The 21,307-nt window shown below is 43.1% G+C and overlaps 1 protein-coding gene across 3 annotated transcripts in view; it reads left to right on the forward strand.

Annotated features, from left to right (window-relative positions):
- Window positions 1-4,411: 4,411 nt before the first annotated feature.
- LOC129766427 (bifunctional glutamate/proline--tRNA ligase) overlaps window positions 4,412-21,307 on the forward strand; it is a 39,601-nt gene continuing 22,705 nt past the window's right edge. For all 3 annotated transcript variants that reach the window (XM_055766958.1, XM_055766965.1, XM_055766968.1), the window contains exons 1-4: window positions 4,412-4,586; window positions 4,654-6,051; window positions 6,107-6,621; window positions 6,676-6,900. In XM_055766958.1, coding sequence (XP_055622933.1) covers window positions 4,544-4,586; window positions 4,654-6,051; window positions 6,107-6,621; window positions 6,676-6,900 — 2,181 coding nt within the window. In that variant the 5' untranslated portion in view covers window positions 4,412-4,543. The remainder of the gene's footprint in view (window positions 4,587-4,653; window positions 6,052-6,106; window positions 6,622-6,675; window positions 6,901-21,307) is intronic.

The raw sequence follows: 21,307 nt of genomic DNA on the forward strand, positions 1-21,307 counted from the left end.
TACGGGGCCCCGACTATCCCTACCGGAGAGCTGATTGGTGAAGTAGTGGTTGGCGACAGGTGAGGTAAGAGTTGGACGAAACACTATTTGGGCTGACGGTCCTTACCGCTAGTCAGCGGTGGGTATGGAGAGTCTAATCGCTGATTAGATCGAGGGTTATATGGAGGCAAGGCGGGTTGCTTGCCTACTGTTGACGATCTCTGACGGATGTCCCTCGGTGGTTGTGTAAGCGGGGATTCAGGTTTTCTTTTATTCGAGGGCGTTGCATTTGTAGTTCGATCTCCAGACTGGGCGGTAAGAAGTACTGGTGTAAACGGAGATGGTGTTTTCGTAAGCGTGTCGTCTAGTTCGTTGGATTCTATGTCGGAGTCAGAGGAATTGACCAAGCTGGAGTTTTGTGGTAATATGCTTGTGGATTTGGCCGGTCGGGAGGATGTAGGGGTGTTTAACAAGGAGGGAGGGCTGGAATGGGTGACTTTTATTACCTCGGATGTTTCGACACTTTTTGTTTGGGGCAATAATGACCTGGCTTTAGATATCTCCTTCTGTTGCAGAGTGATGATTTTGTGCTTCTGGGTCAATCGTTGCTCCATGGCCGCTAGTGTATTGGCCATCTGATCGATTTTATCCACCAGAGACTTGATCATCTCCGTGTTTTTTAACGCCTCGATACGTTGTAACTCCATTGAAGCGGCCATGTTCGCGATAGTAAGATCTTTTTCTTCTATTTTTTTCACCAGGTCATTTATTTTTCGATCCGGGACTGCCTCCTTATTTGGTATGTGGTCGGGTACTCTGTCTCCTCTGACAGCTTGGGCATAGCTTACCGACCGACCATTTTCTGCCTCAAAGATTAATCTTGCCATTTTGTAATCGACGTCCCTGTCCACTTTAAGCTTTTGTATTGTATTCTCCTTCCGGTATTTCGGACAAGAACGGGAAGCAAGATTGTGACCTGCGGAATTGCATCTGCTGCAGAATGAGGGCTGCTGGCATTTGGGACCTTCCGCCGGAATCGCATGGTTAACGGAACAATTCGCACAGGTTGGCGTATTTTGTCTACACTTGGTTTTTGTGTGACCGAATGCCCAGCATTTAAAGCATTGCATGGGCGAAGGGTAATACGGCCTCGTTCTTACTCGCAGATAGCCAAAGTAGATGAATTCAGGTGTACATGTACCATTCACTGTCAGGATTAACGCAGGAGTGTTTTCTACTGCGTCTGGACCGGTCCGTCGTTTGAGTCTTCTAGCCGCTGTCACTTTTTGGTCTTTGAGGCAGTCCACAATGTCCTCCTCCGACATATTAATTGTTTGTGCGCAACTGACAACACACTTGGTGCTGTTCAAGTGTTTGTGGTAGGTGACCTTGACGTTTGTACCATCAGATAATTGTGTCAGCTGTAGTAGAGCATCCGCTTTTTTTTTATTACGAACTTTAAGAGCGTAAGCCGCACCATTGCTCTCTGGGAAGGCGCCCTCGATTTTCTTAACACAGCTCTCAATAGATTTACGAATGAGAAAAGGTGCGGGGGGAGGTCCTTATCTTTACCGTCATCGCCAACACCAGTAATGCGCAGTACAATAAGCTCACCGTGTTCACCATCCGGATTCATATGTTCTGGTATCGTTGCTCCCGAATAACTGCCTTGAATATTGCGGTAGTTCCCACCGCCTTTATGGCCCCACACCGCGGGTGCGGGGCCGGGGACATCCGCCATGGCGGCGGCCCAGCGAATACTCAATCACTACCAAACACCACTAAAATGTTTTTGTTATCACGCACTACGGGGGAGGCCCGACCCTTACCCGACAACCGGGACGGCTTCTATGTCCACAAACAGCACGAAAATTATTTGTTTTGTACAATTAAAAAGTGTTACAAATTGTACACCAAACAGGATAACACAAACGATATGTCCAAAAACTTGTGTACGGCGCTGTAACCGCACCAGCGCTAGCTACTCAACAAACGTAAACAATTGTTCACAATACTACTGGTACACACGATATTCGCGGCGGATAAACAGGCGGTACGGACACAAACTAACGACGGTAAAACTCACTTCCACGGCCTGCGTGGTGCCCCGTGAAATTTACACGTACAATTATATATAATGTTAGACAAAATAAACATAAACAACGATTATTCGCGGCGGGAGAAAAATCTATGTCTACTCGCTTGCGATATAACAATGGCTGTGTGTGGCGCGCTTCTAGTGATTAAATAATACCAAGCAGATATTTTCATTCAAATTTTACCAATTGAAAATTGCCTTTTAGCCTTCTAATCTGATGGAGAATAGTTTGGATCCCAAACTCGAATGTCGCCCCTAGCCATCGCGGATACTTCCGTTGTTTCGGGTTGAGGGTGATATTGACTCCTTAAAGGCTGATTTAGACGATGCCAGTCAGCGCTCTAGTTGAAGTATCCAGTGAACAGAGAACAGACACTCTGTTCAAGTTACTTGTACCAGTATCGAACAAGTAATTGGCCTCTAACTTGAACAGAGTGTCTGTTCTCTATTTACTGGATACTTCAACTAGAGCGCTGGCTGGCATCGTCTAAATCAGCCTTTAAGGTGGCAAAATATTGATTGAGGTTAGATCGGATGTCGGAGCTGTTACGATATTGAAGACCCTTATTGTCAATAATTTCGATCGTGTAAGGTGCCCAATATGCAAGTGAATCGAATAACGTTTATTCAATGTGTATATATGTTACAAGGTAGTGTCATATAATGATTGGTTAGCAAAGGTTATACATATACGTTACAGTACTTAGTTGAGATTTCTATGACGGATAACACGCCTTCAATACATTCTGGTGTGTTCATTCAAGCTCTAGAATACGTGTGACCACAGTGCAAATCGGAGTAAATCCCAAAGAACGGAAATCGAACCCGAACCTTCGACATGATAATGTGGGACTCTAACCACTCGGCCACGGGAGCACTCAAATCGATGCGTCCTCGTTTGTAGAATTCCGAATCGACTAGTTTGACGTCAGCAGGGATCGGCCATTCGGATACGTCGAACGGTTTCTCCGGCAGATCGCTAGTGATCCGTGGCGCTACGAGAAGTTACACCTCAGTAAAAAAAATCTCCGACATACGATTCAATCGTCGCTTGTACCTTATGATGGAGTCAAGTGTTCGCATCGTTGAGGCCACTTAGGCCTCGTGCACAAATTACGTAACGCGATAAGGGGGTGGGGGAACGGTGGTCGAGGTTGCGTTACTTTCTGTGTATTAGTTATAAATTGCGTTAAGTAGGGGGGGGGGGGGGCGGTGGTCCAAAAATATGGGATGCAGAGTTCAGCAATCCACGGACTTTAACCATAGCCGTAACGCCTGTTTCGTCTGACTTCCTACGCTGGCACACAAAGTCGCAGCTGTGCCGGGTCAAATCATCTCGCTTTGACTGCTCGATGTCGTTTCACTACGATTCAGTTGAATTATCTCTCTGGCTGCGATCTGCACAATGGTCGTTTTTGCTTGTATGATTCCCGAATGTTAGATGATGTGAAGCAAAGTATGGTGTCGTTTGCCACACTCTCTGCAGTTGTGTGATGAAGCACGTTCCCTCGCTCGATGGCCTTTCTGTCGTCTTCTTAAGGTTTCGCATTTCCAGAGTTCGTGATTACCTTTACAATCCGCGAATTTTTGATCATTCTTATTATCAAGCTTCGATTCATTAGTGGTGATCTTCACCCCCGCTTTCGTTTTTCCACTTTCGTATCCATTTAAATTTTCCAAATAATTCTACACTGTTCTTGCTGGAACGCCGTCGTCTTCGAGTAGCTGAGCAGAACTCCTGATTCCTGCCGTATTTCCCAGGTTACGTGCGTCGCTTTATCCATCCGCGATAAAATGATGTTGAGAAGCATTTGCTCGCCAAGCCCTTCCACTGGCAGATCTAGTTTCTTGAGCGCTTCCATAACCACACACTCAAACTCGTCTCACGTCATGTCCTGAAAGTGTCAAGAACGAAACACCTATCGTTCAGCATCTTGGTACAAACGGTACAAACAGTTTCATAGCATTGAAATCCGCATCGCACCGCGTTTAGGCGGATTCGCCGCCGCGGATATCGCGATGGTTTTTGCTCGATTTGTAATCACTTTCAAAACCGCCCCGCTCTTTGTGACATGGCTCATTTACAATACACTGTAGATCCTCCGCTGCGGTTTTACTCGCGGAATCCGCGGCGGCGAATCCGCCTAATGCGACATCAGCCTATGTCAGGTCCGAGCGGTTTGCATTTGATTTCCACATTCGTGAACGAAAGAGCTTTCCCGCAAACGAGATCGCACCCGCGCCCGCATCGTATCGCGTCCACGATGTCCTCAGCCTTAACATTCATATTGTGAAGTATGCATTAAATATCTTTAAATAAATCTGGCATCACTACTTTCTGTCAGTTCCCATACACGTTTTCAATTGTCCTTAAAATAGCGGCTCTAGTTTTTCTTGGAAATTTGGTGATAATATTTACTTAAAATTTAAATTCATTGCAATTTTGTCAGGACATTGCCCCTAACAATGGCAACGAAACTTATTTCGAGTTATAACGATCCAGCTATTGGTAAGTATATCATTACATTTGAGATTGCAAAACGCAAAACGAGAAAAATGATGAAATCTTTTCGCAGGTGGATTAATTGTTGCGGAACTGATTAAGGATACGAATCCAATTGAGATTGGCTGGGGGAACGAAACTTCAATTTCGTTTACTAATCGCACTCTCATTTCCGTAACCAACAATGATATTTTGCGTGCATTGTCTCGCGATGCACCCAAGTATCAACTTTATGGTAAAACGCCGATTGAACGCACTCAAATTGATCATTGGCTGACATACACTCTGTCGTTCGAAAAAAATGCTGTAGATGAATTGAACTATCTCAACAAATGTCTCGCCCCGCTTACGTATTTAGTTGCGAATCATTTAACAATTGCCGACCTAGCGGTGTTCAATGAGTTATTTAACAGCTACGATGAGTTGAGGGCTATCGGAATTCCGGTGCATGTTCAGCGATGGTATGACTTACTCTCTGCTCAGTTGCCCTGCAAAACAGTGCTTCAAAATCTTCCGAAAGTGGCAAAAGTCGTTAAAAGAATGATTCGGGCTGGAAGTGCTGAGAAAAGCAACGAAAGAAAACAAGAAGGAAAGTTTGAGGAACTTCCAGGAGCCGAGATGGGAAAAGTCGTCGTTCGCTTTCCACCTGAAGCGTCTGGCTATCTTCATATAGGACATGCAAAGGCAGCATTGCTAAACCAGCATTATCAAAAAGCGTTCCAAGGCAAGCTGATAATGAGATTCGACGACACAAATCCTGCGAAGGAAAATGTCCATTTTGAAAAAGTAATTTTGGAAGATTTAGAGATGTTACAAATCAAACCGGATTTATTCACACATACATCACAGTATTTCGATTTGATGTTGGACTATTGTGAACAATTAATGAAACAAGGGAAAGCTTACGTTGATGACACCGAACCAGAAGTAATGAAGAAAGAGCGAGAAGAAAGGATAGAATCGAAAAACCGAAACAATTCGGTTGAAAAGAACCTACAAATGTGGAAGGAAATGCTGGAAGGTACGGAATTTGGTCAAAAACGATGTGTTCGCGCCAAAATCGACATGTCTTCACCGAATGGATGTATGCGAGATCCGACCATTTACCGATGTAAAAATGAACCACATCCTCGCACTGGAACCCAATACAAAGTTTATCCAACTTATGATTTTGCTTGTCCCATTGTCGATGCTATTGAGAATGTTACTCACACGCTGAGAACGATGGAATATCACGATCGAGATGACCAGTTCTATTGGTTCATTGAGGCGCTTGGATTGCGCCGTCCGTATATCTGGGAGTATAGTAGACTAAATATGACCAATACTGTGCTCTCAAAGCGAAAACTGACTTGGTTCGTGGAACAGGGGCTTGTCGATGGATGGGACGATCCAAGATTCCCTACGGTGAGGGGGATTCTTCGCCGAGGAATGACCGTTGAAGGATTGAGAGAGTTCATCATAGCCCAAGGTGGGTGGTTCGTACTTTGTTCATATTTTTCTATAAACATATTCCACTTTTTCAGGATCCAGCAAATCGGTAGTTTTCATGGAATGGGATAAAATTTGGGCATTCAACAAGAAGGTTATCGATCCAATAGCCCCGCGTTATACAGCTTTAGAAAACGAAAATCGCGTGGTCGTGAATATTTCAGGGGCCAAACTAGAAGCTGTGCAAGTACCAGTACATCCGAAAAATAGCGAAATCGGTATGAAAACAGTATGGCTCGGTCCGAGAGTGTTAATTGACTATGTCGATGCAATTGAATTGAGGGAAGGCACAAATGCTACGTTTATAAATTGGGGTAATATCATGATAAAGAAAATCCAAAAGGATGCAGTCGGTAGAATTACGTCCATCGACGCTGAATTGAATCTGGAGAACAAAGATTTCAAAAAAACATTGAAATTGACCTGGCTTTGTGAGCAAGAGGCCACGGCGTATCCTCCAACATATTGCGTATACTTCGAGCATATCATTAGCAAGCCGGTGTTGGGCAAAGATGAAGATTTCAAAACTTACATAGGACATCAGACAAGGGTTCATTCATTGTCGACTATTTTCTTCTAGTATACTGATATCAATTCTTTCCAGACGGAGGTACCTATGTTCGGTGATCCAGAGTTGAAAAGTCTAAAGAAGGGCGACATCATACAACTGCAGCGCCGTGGATTTTTTAAGGTAGACCAAGCATACAAACCAGCCAGTGAATTCAGTTCTGTCGAAACGCCCGTTGTGCTGTTTTCTATCCCTGATGGGCATGCAAAGGAATTGCCTACCGCCGGTGTCCCGAAGAAAAAATCCGCTGAAGCAACAAAGGTAAGAAGTGCTTTAGTCGATATTGGTCATTCGCCTCCGGGAATTCTCCAACTTCAATCATTTTACGACAATCGCCGTATAGAATAGTTGGTTGATTCATGTTGCTAGGTTCCATCGCGGTAACATAGTGTTATCATGGGCGTCTCGCAGCTATTGTCTTGGCCTGTGACCAGGTTAGATTACGCTCTACTGCTATAAAAATACTGTTCAATTCCACCCAGAATCCTTCCAATTAAGCCGTATTCCAACGGGCGGTGGGTGGACGAACACTCGTATTGGGTGTGCGATAAATCACACAATTCAAACGTTCAATAAATACCACGCACTTGAATTAGCACAAAACAACATATATTTTCATTTACAGGACTATTTACATTTATTTTACAGCAAAATCAAATTTGAATTATCGACGAACTACACTCAACAGACTATTCTACGGTACTATACATCTATTCTTCTACTCTACAATCTATCTCTCCTTTCTTCCTATTTTATCCACTTGACGAAAACCAAAACAAAACACCACACACATTTACGGCACTCACTGCCGTTCTCGATCGAGCGCACTCTCGTTGTTGTATTGCTGTTGTTTCCATATCGTTGTAGCTCTTATGTTTTCTGTTGTTCTCTGAGCGGTTATGGTTTCATCAATCCAGGGATGTAGTGTTGGGTGGATGATAACTCTCCAACATTCTCACCCACCCTGAAATTTCCGAAATTTCTGAAATAAAAAACCTCTTCGACAGGAAAGGGAGTGGGGTGCAATGGGATTCGAAGCTATGGGTTTAATTATCCCGATCCTCAATTGGTAACATGCACAGTTTTTCCACCGGACGCTTCATTATACCTGAAGAAGTTTTGAGCGTCACAACTCGCACAACTCCATCGTCCCCCGGGTGAACCTCAACAATCCTCCCCATTTTCCAACGCATAGGGGGCTGGTTGTCATCCTGAATGATCACCAGCTTGCCAACTGCGATATACACAGGTGGTTTCCATCGCTTCATTCTCCCTTGCAGCTGTGCCAAATAGTCTCTGCGCCATCTCTTCCAGAAATCCTGTAGACGTTTTTGAATCAACTGCCATTTGTTCAAACGATTACTGGGAACTGCTTCTATATTTTCTTCCGGGATCGCCTGCAGAGAAGTTCCGATCAAGAAGTGGGCAGGCGTCAATGGCTCTAAGTCGTTTGAATCCTCAGACATCTGTGTCAATGGCCTTGAATTGAGACACCCCTCTATTTGGACGAGTAGAGTGCTCATATCCTCGGGAGTCGCAACACTTTCGCCTAGAACCTTAAGCAGGTGGATTTTAGCAGATCGTACGGCGGCTTCCCACAAACCTCCGAAGTGGGGCGCACTGGGGGGATTAAAATGCCATCGAATCCCTTGATTGGCACATTCCTTCGAAACTCGACTATGGTGACTACTATTTTTCAATATCAAATCAGGAATTCTCGTAGTTTATTTCGAGCTCCGACGAAATTAGTGCCATTGTCGGAGTAAAGATCCGTGCACATTCCTCTTCTTGAGATGAATCTCCGCAATGCTTGCAGAAATCGGTCGGTAGATAGGTCATTTACAAGCTCTAAGTGTACCGCCTTCGTACACATGCAAACGAAGATTGCACCATAGGCCTTCACTGCTGGTCGTCGTGGGGCTACCCTTAGGTAAAGTGGTCCAAAGTAGTCAACGCCCGTTCGTGAGAACGGACGAGATACGGTGACCCGTGCTGATGGCAGCTTTCCCATAAATTGTTGGATTGCAGACGGCTTTGCTCGGAAACACCTCTGGCAGTGATGCACAATGTAGCGAGCGAGATTCCTTCCGCCCAATGGCCAATAGTGGAGTCTTACAGCTCCTAATAGTAGTTGCGGTCCTGCATGAAGCAGCTTCTCGTGGTAGTACCTTATAATGATTTGCGTAAAATGATGCCTAGCTGGCAAAACAACTGGGTGCTTCGTTTCTTCGGATTCCGCTGAATGCTTCAGTCGTCCTCCAACTCTCATCAACCCGTCCTCGGATATATATGGGTTGTACCATCGAAGCGGAGATTTTCGGGGAACCATTTCCCCTTTAGACAATGAAATCCATTCTAGATGAAAACATTCCTGTTGCACCCTTGAAATTAGCAGCCTTTCTGCCTCTTTCAACTCGATTGCGGAAAGAAATCTCGTGTCCTTACGAGTATTTATTGGTTCACGAAGCAGTTTCATCAACCTCAGCCAATAAGCTGTACACCGGATTAATGCAATGAACGATCCAAACTTCCCAAAATACCAATCGTTGAATTCCACCATTCCAGAAGCAATGTTGGTTACTACTGTACGACGCTTCTCTTCCTCACCTTCTTCAACCGTAGAATTCTCTGGAAATGTTGGCCAATAATCGGGGCCCTTCTCCAACCAAGCTGGTCCATGCCACCAAACCTTGTTCTCAATGATGTCCTCAGGAGATATACCCCTGGAAATGAGGTCCGCAGGATTCTCAGCTCCTGACACGTGTCTCCACTGACAGCCAACTGATATCGTTTGGATTTTCGAAACCCTGTTAGCGACAAAAACATTCCAAGTGGATGGGGAAGCTGCTATCCAATGAAGGACACACGTCGAATCCGTCCAGAAAAACGTTTGCGCTGCTACTCTCGTCGAATCACGAATCTTCTCGAACAGTAAAACCGCAAGAAGTGCCCCACAAAGCTCTAATCTCGGGATGGATTGGGTTTTCATCGGAGCTATCCTTGATTTGGAAAACAGTAATCTGACCCTAATAGTTCCACTCGAATCCATGCTCTTTATGTAGACACATGCTCCATATGCCTTCTCGGACGCATCTGAGAAACAATGTATCTCGACGAGGATCGCATCGGGTATGATCACGCAGCGTTCAATGCGTATTTCGTTCAATAGCGGAAGTTGTCGGTGATAACATCGCCAGGTCTCACCCACCGTCGAAGGGACTGGGTGATCCCAGTTCAAATTTTCGTCGTTCTCATCCTTTAACATCCACAATAATTGCATTATAATCTTGGCTCTGGTTATGACAGCACCCAAGAGACCAAGAGGATCGAAAAGCGTGGCAATGACTGATAGAATTTTTCGCTTGGAAAGTCCTGTGCTGGTGTCCAGTATCGGAATGTTGAACTGGAACCTGAAAGTGTCGGTGTTCGTCATCCATGTTAGGCCAAGTGTCTTCACTGACGGATCGGGGTCCAAGTTGATACCCTCCACGTCTCGAATCGCTAAGGAATCTTCTGCGATTCCCTCCAAAACCATCGGATGATTTGATGCCCACTTCCGGAGGTGAAAGCCACCGGAATTCATCATATTGTCGAGTTGAATCCTCAGCTCGATTGCTGACATTACTTCATCTGTACCGGTGATGATGTCGTCCATGTATACATCCTCGCACACCGCCCTTGCTGCTAATGGAAAACGACTGCCTTCATCCATGGCTAACTGCTTGAGAGTACGAGTAGCGAGAAATGGTGCTGGCTTAGTACCGTACGTTACTGTGCCCAACTCGTAGGTCTCCGGCACATCGTCGGGAGAAAAACGCCACAAAATAGATTGCATAGATTTATTCTTTGGACAGACGTTGATTTGCCGGAACATCTTTTCCACATCGGCAACGAGCATGATCTGTTTCGTGCGGCACCGAATGATGATCGATCGTAGGTCTTCTTGGATCACTGGCCCCACCAGCAATCCATCATTCAACGATACTCCGGTTGAGGTTTTACACGAAGCATCGAAGACCACCCGTAGTTTTGTGGTAGTACTGACTTCCTTGACTACCGGGTGATGAGGCAAATAACACCGTTGAACCTCACCAGAAACTTTTTCAACCTTAAGCATATGACCGAGTCGAAGATATTCCTGCATGAAAGCCAAATACTGATCCCGTAAGTTGGAATCGCGTGATAATCTTCTTTCCGTTCCCTGAAGTCGACGTAGTGCGATTTCCTCGGATTTCCCTAGTCTGCTCAGAACGCCATCGTCCTTGGGCAAAGCCACTGTATATCGACCGTCCATTTCACGCTTTACCGTTCGCTTAAAATGTTCCTCACATTGAACTACCTCCGGTGAATAATGATTTGTTGATCCAATCTCTTCACATTCCCAAAATCTAGCAATCAAGGACTCCAAACTTCCCGAAGCGGATATGTTGCAGTTGACCTGAATGGATTGACTTGGTACCGACAAGCCTCCACATACTACCCAGCCGAAGACTGACTCATTCAATGCTGGCAGTCTCTCACCCAACGAAATCTTTCCACCAGTTCCAAAAAATTCGAAGAAAGCTTCTATACCCAAAACGATATCCACACCCTTGGATTGGAAGAATGCAGGATCGGCCAGTTCAATGCCCTTTGGAATCGACCACCCCTTTGTATCCAAATTTTTCACGACCCTCTCGAATCCCTCTAGTAGTGTGTGAAGTTCGCTGACCGATTCCCTAGTCAATGTTGGAAGATGAAACAGTGCTTGAACTTGACGCTTCCGCAACTGTTTACTATTGTCAAACCGCTTCAACAACATTTCCCAGGCGATCTGATAGTTGGCCGTCGTAATTTTCTGCGGGTCTATCAGGCTCTTCGGTTCCCCCTGAAGACATCCCTTGAGGTAGTGGAACTTTTCCACTGCTGGCAACTCAGTTTTATAATGGATGAGCGAAGTGAAGAGGTCACGGAAACTCAGCCACTCATCTATATCCCCATTGAACGACGGTAGACTTATTTGAGGAAGACGCACACGATCAGCACCAAAACCAACTGACTCGTTTGTTCGGACGGACTGCTCTAGTACCAATGGACCCTGCAACCTTTTGGATTTGTCTACGAGGAATGATTTGGCTCGATAATATCTATCACTGAACTCCTGGCGTTCCTTATCGTATGATTCCTCATCCGCGAGATAATCCTCATGTGCCCTAATCTCAACTAAAGTGTCACAAAACTTCTCCCACAGTTCATCAATTTTCTCTAAACGGATGTCAACATCCGTAACCGTTGACGTTTCCTCATAGTCCTCCACAAAACGCCAGATGTCGTTGAAGGAAGCCTGGACATCGTTCAACCTCGCTATGAGCAGCTTCAGCGAAGGAGCCTTCTTGGCAGCGGGTATCATTGGCGGCATGTTGATCTCACGTTATCGGTACCGTTAGTGAAAAGGGATGAAATGTGTTGGTAGTAATCGATCGAAGTCCTAGCTCCGCTAGGCATATACCAGTGTAGTTTACCTTAAAACGTAAACGTGTGCACCAAAATAATTATGGTATGCAACAGCGCAACGTTGAATCCTTGATCGTCACAAGAAATAATGATCTTCACGCTCCGACAGGACCAAGGGTTGGGAGAAGAAGAGAGGTATGCTATGTAGTTTTCCGTAAACTAACTTCGGCGGACATATACCGTTCCAACTCACCCTCAGAAACAATAGTCGCACCAATTCCAAACGATAAGTTGATTATGCTCAACAGCAGCGAATAATCAACAGCCAAATACCAATATTCTCGCAGGGATCAGTGTGTAGGAATGAGTCGAAGAGGATATATTTATTTAAAATGGTGTATTAATCTTGCCTAGCTTCGGCACATATACTGCTCTATGCACTCACCCAGGCAAAATATTAGCTGCACTTCCTCTTCTTATCTCATATGTCGTATTATGCTACTGTCCTCCTCGAATATGACGTTGTGGGTGGTAGTGGTGTCGATGTTTTCTTGTTATGCTCCTCTCTAACAGCAGGTATCCGGAGTCGATCAATCTTCGGTGTATCGGCTCGTACAATTTAATTTTCCAAAGGTGACAGCCCTCGTCAGCGCGCTCCAATTCCGTAGAATGTAATTTTGGCGGGTCCAAAGTACCGAGAATAATTCGGTGTTAGTATCCAATAGTGCGCTAGCTTCGACTGCACATATATTTATTTGTTCTCACTAACCTGAGCAAAAAATAATGTTGCCAATGTCCAGCGTATTGTTCTCCTCCGATATATTGCCTTGTGTAGCTGATTCCAATGGCCGCAGTGCTATTCGATTCCTTTCCACAATATCGATGATGATGGTAACGATCGATTCGGTGACTTCCACTAGTCAGTGCTCCAGACGGTTCCAGATCCGGTTCGAAGGACCATCAATGTTCAATTCCACCCAGAATCCTTCCAATTAAGCCGTATTCCAACGGGCGGTGGGTGGACGAACACTCGTATTGGGTGTGCGATAAATCACACAATTCAAACGTTCAATAAATACCACGCACTTGAATTAGCACAAAACAACATATATTTTCATTTACAGGACTATTTACATTTATTTTACAGCAAAATCAAATTTGAATTATCGACGAACTACACTCAACAGACTATTCTACGGTACTATACATCTATTCTTCTACTCTACAATCTATCTCTCCTTTCTTCCTATTTTATCCACTTGACGAAAACCAAAACAAAACACCACACACATTTACGGCACTCACTGCCGTTCTCGATCGAGCGCACTCTCGTTGTTGTATTGCTGTTGTTTCCATATCGTTGTAGCTCTTATGTTTTCTGTTGTTCTCTGAGCGGTTATGGTTTCATCAATCCAGGGATGTAGTGTTGGGTGGATGATAACTCTCCAACAAATACATTGAGGCTCCGTCGCCAGGTATTTGGCCTCTGCTGCGATGTTTATATCGGCTTCTGGTGGCAACGCAGATGGAGCTCAGTATTTGAGATCCAGTTGTGTAGTCATATACCACAGGCATCGGTTGACAAACACCGTTCTTCGAAGAATATTATAGTTCAACTCATTGTTCTTCAAGATAGCAAACGGCTTTTACTATAAAAAATCAAAATAGTACAAAATAGTTTTTTCCGTCCAAAGGGCCTGGCCGGGTAAGGGAGTACAAAGTCCCCCCAAACCAAATCACCAGCTATATGGCAACCCCTATGTGGTTTGACGTAGGATCTATAGTGAAAAATGTACTTTTTCGTTTATTTCACGCCATCCTCAATAGATTCGAGATAAAAATTTGAAAAAAATACTGAATGTGCATCAATAAAAATTATCAAAAAAAAAATGTACTAAAAAATATTGAAATTTCAAAAAAAAACTTTTTTGGGACTTAGAGATTCAGTACTACTCTAATTCATATTTAAATGTGTTCCTACGGCTTTTCTAGATATGTGTGATTTTTTCCAGATTTTTTTCAGTGTTGCGCGGTACAAAAAAATATTTTTTTGTATTTCCAAAGGGTCTGCCTGGGTAAGGGAATAAAAAGTGCCCTCAAACCAAATCACCAGCTGTATGGAAAATATTGTATAGAGTACTAAATAAAACATTTTGCCAGTAGTACCATATATTTGATTCCTCATATGGTACTCCATAGGATCTATGGCGAAAAATGTACCTTCTCGTTTTTTGCACACCATTCTCAATAGCTTTGAGATAAAAATATGGTAGAAAATATTGACGAGTGCGTTTTTCACCAAGTTCCTATGGTGTACCATATAAGGACTCAAATATTGGGTTGGGGGTTGGGGTCGTATATTGTCAATATATGGCAACACCTAAACATATCTTGTGTTGTACTTATCGCATCGGGTCATACTATACGGCTATTTAAAGACGACAATCTGTGCTACATGTGTCGTTTTGACATTGTTGGGATTGTCCTTTTCAGTCTCAAGTTATAGCGCGTCCACCCAGCAAGAAATTCGCCATATTTTACGTTTTTACTACCTGCGAGGTAAAACTGCAACGAAGATGGTTTATGGACCCGATACTGTAACGATTCGCATAGCACAGCGTTGGTTTGATCGATTTCGTTCTGATATAGTGGCTGTCGAAGATACACCCCGTACTGGTAGGCCAATCGTCGTGGAAACCGATAAAATCGTTGAAATCATCGAAGTAGACCGGCATGTGAGCACTCGCTCGATTGGCCAGGAACTGGGTATAGACCATAGAACCGTTTGGAACTATTTGCAGAAGATTGGATTCCAAAAAAGCTGGATGTATGGGTGCCACACGAGTTGACGCAAAAAAATCTTTTAGGCCGAATCAACACCTGCGATGCACTGCTGAAACGGAACGAACTCGACCCATTTTTGAAGAAGATCGTGACTGGTGATGAAAAGTGAATCACGTACGACATCCTACAGCGAAAAAAGTCGTGGTCGAAGCGCGGTGAGCGGACCCAAACCATCGCCACGCCCGGATTGACGGCCAGGAAGGTTTTGCTGTGTGTTTGGTGGGATTGGAAGGGAATCGTCCACTATGAGCTGCTCTACTATGGCCAGATCCTCAACTCGGTTCTCTACTGTGAGCAGCTTAACCGTTTGAAGCAGGCGATTGACCAGAAGCGGCCAGAAATGATCATTAGGTATAGTGTTGTTTTCCATCAGGGCAACGCTCGCCCTCACACATTTTTGATGACCCACCAGAAGCTACAGGAGCTCGGATGGGATGTCCTATTGCATCCTGGCTCGGATGGGATGTCCGGACCTGGCTCCAAGTGATTATCATCTCTTCCGGTCCATGCAAAACGCTCTTGGTGATACTAAGTTGGCCTCAAAAGATGCTTGCGAAAACTGGTTGTCTGAGTTTTTTGCAAATAAGGAGGGGGGGTTTTTATAAGGGGGGGATAATGAAGTTGCTTTCTGAATGGCAACAAGTTTGCGAACAAAACGACGCATATTTGACTTAAATTGGATAATTTTAAGTATGTTAAATAAAGCGTCAAATTTCGATCAGAAATACGACATTTCTTTTTCCCCAACCCAAAATATGGTACTACTGCCAAAATGTTTTATTTAGTACTCGAAGCAATATTTTCCATACAGCTTGGTTTGAGGGCACTTTTTACACCCTTCCCCAGCCAGACCCTTTAGGAATATAAAAAATATGTTTTTGTACCGCGCAACACTGAAAAAAATCTGGAAAAAACAAAAATATCTAGAAAAGCCGTAGGAAAATTTAAATATGAATTAGAGTAGTACTGAATCTCTAAATCCCAATTTTTTTTCAAAATTTCAATATTTTTTCAGTACTTCAATTTTTGATAAAAAATTTTTTTTGATAATTTTCTTGCTACACCGTAGTAAAATGCACATTCAGTATTTTTTCAAATTTTTATCTCGAAGCTTTTGAGGATGGCGTGAAATAAACGAAAAAGTATTTATTCACCTCGAGTCTCAACTTAAATTTTCTCTTGCATACAAAAACGTAGTAAGAAACACATGACGTTCCGCATAATGAGGCTTGGTTTAGTTGGAGTAGCATATTTATCTAGGGTCAAAGCCACAAAAGGATCTTCTTCAAGAGCAGAATGTGATGAGGTATATCAGCTTTAGTAAACAGAACATTGCAAGTTGTTATTCACCTATGATCACCTTGCTCCCAAACATGAAAATAATTTCTGTGCTAATTAATTGCTGAGATTAAAGCTTTTTACGATCACTAGAACTGATTTGATCCATATAATGTCTCTTGATTCATATAATGTTGATTATGTCGAATTATCAGTCGGGAGAGTATAGCAGTTTTCGATAACGACACGGTTTTCTCCACGTTTTAAAATGTTTCGAATTGTATGTTTTCATGATTAACTGTATTTTATTAGTCAAATCATTTCATTCGATACCCATATGCGGGAGTTACATGAAAAAAGTAATTGGCCATTTTGGAGTTAAATTTATCATAAATAACTGTGCTCTACAAGTCAAGCCCTTTCATCTGATTCCCATCTGATGGGGTTTTCGGAAGAAATGTAGGCTGCCATTTTGTAACGGTCGCCATTTTAGATTTACATATTTCATAAATAACTGTGTTCTACTACAGGTGAACTTCAATATAACGTAGCCTCGATATAACTTCACTCGATATAACGTACACATTTTCTAAGTTTAAAGCAATATTTTTTTCTGAGGGAACAATAAATTATCTATATTATTTTAATACTAAAACTTGTTTTGTAAGTTCAACCAATCCCGAAATACAATCGGTTTTGTGATTCCAGATTCTAAGTGAATCAAGCTTTAATCAACAGTACGAAGGGAAACATCATGAGAAAGGTTGGCTTCGTCTTCTAGTTGAATTTATTCATTAACCTTATCCAAACAGCAACACAATAAAGTAATATAAGCTACGTCTCACAGTTCTTTCTTATGTTTCGATATAACGTACAATTTTGAAAGGGAAAAGTACGTTATATCGAAACTAGTCAACACCTTCATTTGATACCCATTTTGAAAAAATAGATGTTTCGCCATTTTGGATTTGCATTTTTCATAAATAGTTGTGTTCTACTAGTCAAGCTTTTTCATTTGATATCAATATTGATGAGGTTTTGACAAAATATGTAGTCTGTCTTTTTATAACGGCCGCCATCTTTGATTTCCATTTTACATAAATAACTGTGTTTGTAATAGTCAAGCCCTTTCATTTGATACCTATGTTGATGGGGGTTTGAAAAAAAACATTTTTCACTATTTTGGGGTGGCGGTCATTTTGGATTTGCATTTTTCATAAATAACTGTGTTCTACTAGTCAACCCTTTCATTCGATACCTACTTTGAAAAAATACATATTTCGCCATTTTGGCGGTTTTGGATTTTGGATTTTTCATAAATAGCTGTGTTCTACTAGTGAAGCTTCTTCATTTGATACCCATATTGATGTCGTTTTGACAAAATATGTAGTCTGTCTTTTTATAACGGCCGCCATTTACATGAATAACTGTGGGGACCACTGTGTCCTACTAGTCAAGTCCTTTCATTAAATACCCATATTTATAGGGTTTCGAGAAAATATGTAATCCGTCAAAATTTCCAAACATACAAACAGCTCAATGAACCCGCTTATAAAGCAGCATGGGAAACTTATATTTCTTCCGCACTGCTGCAGGCCACGGTTCGTCAGAACGATCCGGTTCTTTACCAAGAAGCCGGCTCTTAAAAGAAACACGGTTCTTTTATGAACCGCAGTTCTTTTTTTAACCGTGGTTCTCATACGAACGGTTCTCAAATGAACCGTGATTCTAATAAGAACCACGGCTCATCGAAAAACCGTGGGTCTTTTCCGATCCGTGGTTCATTTAAGAGCCGTTCGTTTGAGAGCCGCGGCTCATTTTTTAAGAATCATGGATCGTACGCTTTTTCTGAAAAACCGGCTCGTGAGCGCTCACCCATCTCTAAGAGCCCACACCACTACAGACTTTTTTCAGCCGACAAAACCGACCCAACTGAATCGGTGTATTGTGCGCACATGCATACCTCTCCGTACTGATTAAGAAGCCGACCGAACTATCGACCGACAAGTCAGTCTGCAGTCTACAGGGGCTCTCAGACAAATTGAATCAAGATTTTGTTTAAAATTCCTCACAAATGACACGCTATTTACTTATACTAACGCGAGGACATTTATAGCATACCTGGTGATTGTCTAATTTCGTTGGGTTTGAGATATCCGCGTTGACGGCATTGAGCTTCGTATTACGAAATGGGGGAGTAGGCATGACAATATGTTTTAAAAATTTTGAATAAAAATTGTTTTTCCCAAATCAAATTAGTACTCCATGTAAATTGAAATCACTTTTGCTTGTTAGTAGTGAAAAAATATCATACAAAAATTATGTCTAGAGATAATATTAGTAATGGTAAGTTTTGGTGAAACCATCATAGAAAATAGTTAAAATTAAGGTCAGAACAACGTACTTCTAGTAGTTAAATAACGCTAAGAAAAAGTCACAGAAGGTTGTGTCCGAGACACGACCGCATAGTTGACGTAGGATTACGTTAGGCTATCTGTTAGGCTGATTTTGGATGTTTGAAAAAATATACCGTTAAACTCTTTGATAATGATCTGATGATCCTGAAAAGGGCCGTTTGGTTTGGTTGTTGGGTATTTTTTGTTCATTTCACCAGTGTTACAATCGAGTTTCGGTATCAGTGATAGAAAGTTGTTTCAGCTCCGAGGCACGTTTACGAGATTTGGTTTTCGTTGACACTATCACGTCGAGCTAAACGGCGAATAGCGTGTTTGATACACTGGATATTGTCATGTAGAACCTTGCGATACGCTTCGATCCTCCTTTGTCTTCCTTGCCGCATGAAGTCATGTTGGTTGATGTTGATCTGATGTAACCACACTTAAAACACTTAAAACATATATGTTTACCGATCTGAGCGTCGAACAAAATGAGAAATCTGACTGAGCAGCAGCATCAACAGAAAGAGAGAACATGCCTGAAACTTTCTGCTCATGATGTTTGCTGTTGCCATCAGTACTGGACCGATGCGGGACACAGCTCGATTGTTGATGTTAGGCTTCGATGTTTATCGCCGCTGCTGCTGCTACTGCCACTTAAGTTCGATATGAGACACAGCTCAATTGTTGGCCGCCCAGATTCGATGTTCGTCTTGAAGTTCACTGCTGCACTTTCACGATTCCAAGAAGCGTGTGCTCGCACTACTGATGGAGAGAGCGTGCCCGAAATGCTCCGCTCGCGATGCTTGCTGCTGCCACTAGTAGAGTAGTAGTAGTTTGCCGCTGCTTATACTGCCATAGAAGCTTGATGTGAGGCACAGCTAGCCTATTGACAACACAGTTTCGATGCTCGTCTATATATTAGCCGCTTTCACTGCTGCTGCTCTCCACTTGTTGTTGTCCGTTCCATGCCGTTGTAAAAATGAATAAAATCCACGAACGCTCCATCCTTTTATATCAATTGGTATGTGTGAAGTAGGCGCCTCCTACTCGATTGTCATGCAGCTAGCCGGTGAACGAACGAATCGGGCGCGGAAAAGAAATGACGTCAATTTCGATCAATCAGGCCTAGGTATCTTCTGTTTGGATAGTGGTTGAGACTTTTTAATTGTTCGATTGTTAGTTACATGATATATATTTTTTTATTCAATGTGAAAAATTATTATGGAGTGCCGACAACGTATGATGCAAACATCTCATCAATCCATCATGAAATGAATGAGCAATAAACGTTTGAAATTGGACGGGTCGCTCATTTATTTTCAAACGATCATTTATTTTCTAACCGGGAAGCAGTTGACATACTACGCTTTATGTACATGAAAAACCACTTTTAACATGCGGGGGAAAAATCTTATATGAAAATTGCCAGATGTCAATGTTGCCAAGCGTAGTTATTGATGGTTAACCCTTCCGTTACGAGCGTCGTCTATAGACGACATCCGCGCGACGAGCTGTGTGTACGAGCGTCGTCTTTAGACGACATGAAATTCATACTGCTCTTCGATCACACCAGCGCGATGTGCATACTTTTCGGCGCAGTGCTCCGTACAGGGGTAGCACTTCGGCGGAGCACCCATATCACGAACATCGACATTTGATTTGCTATTATGGTGCTACTCGCCCGTGTAGTTCGCGCAAAGGCATCGGCAAAATATTATTTTAGAAAATTCCTTGAGGCATGACCGGAGCCGTTTCGCAATATATATATATATATATATATATATATATATATATATATATATATATATATATATATATATATATATATATCTTTATCGACGGCATTGCCGCAAGGTTTCGTTAGGAACAGATTGCACATAAAATTATCACATAAAAATTGGACGTAAAAATTTAACACATATAAATCCTTTTGCGAGACATGACTCAACAAAGAACTTGCTGTTTGCTTGTTGGACCAGATGGCATGGATGTCCTCGGACCATGGCTCCAGGCCAGTGGAGAGGAAGCCGTGCCGTTGAAGATGCCGGCGTGTTCTTATTCCCCTTCATCGTGGAGGGGAAGGAACAAGGATCTTCTTGACTGATCCATTGTTCAGACGCTAGATCTTAAAAAATAGTTCGGCATCTTTTAGGTAGCAGACAAGCGCTGCTACTCTTGCTGGATCGTCCTTCAAGATGTCCCTTACACTCCCGCTGATTCCATGCAGGTTTCGTAGATCATCGAATTTCGGGCAACCACACAAGAAGTGCTCGACGGAGTTGTGGATTTGGCAGAGGTCGGAGAGTAGATGGAAGGGTCCTCTATTGAATCCGTGTGAGACCGAGCAGTGACCGGTCCTCAATCTGGACAGGATTCGTTGTTCTCTCATTCCTTTAACATCGTCAAACCTGACAATCGTGCCCTTGACTTTTCTGAGGAACTGCCCCCTCTCTGCAAACCACCTTTCGGTCCAAAAGGTGCGGAAAGAGTTGGTGATCCACAACTTCACATCGTCAAGCGGCACATCCCGAGTGAAGAACGGTCTGGTGTGACCGATTCCGGCAAACTGGTCGGCCGCTTCATTCCCTGCGATGCCGTTGTGTCCGGGAACCCACATGAGCACAGTGTCGGGCAATATGTTCTTCCTGATGGCCTGTACCCATGGATGTTTGGACCTGGTCGCACCGATGGCATCAATGGCGCTTGCCGAGTCG

Source organism: Toxorhynchites rutilus, chromosome 1 (genome assembly GCF_029784135.1).
Source record: "Toxorhynchites rutilus septentrionalis strain SRP chromosome 1, ASM2978413v1, whole genome shotgun sequence".
NCBI classification, from domain to species: Eukaryota; Metazoa; Arthropoda; class Insecta; order Diptera; family Culicidae; genus Toxorhynchites; species Toxorhynchites rutilus.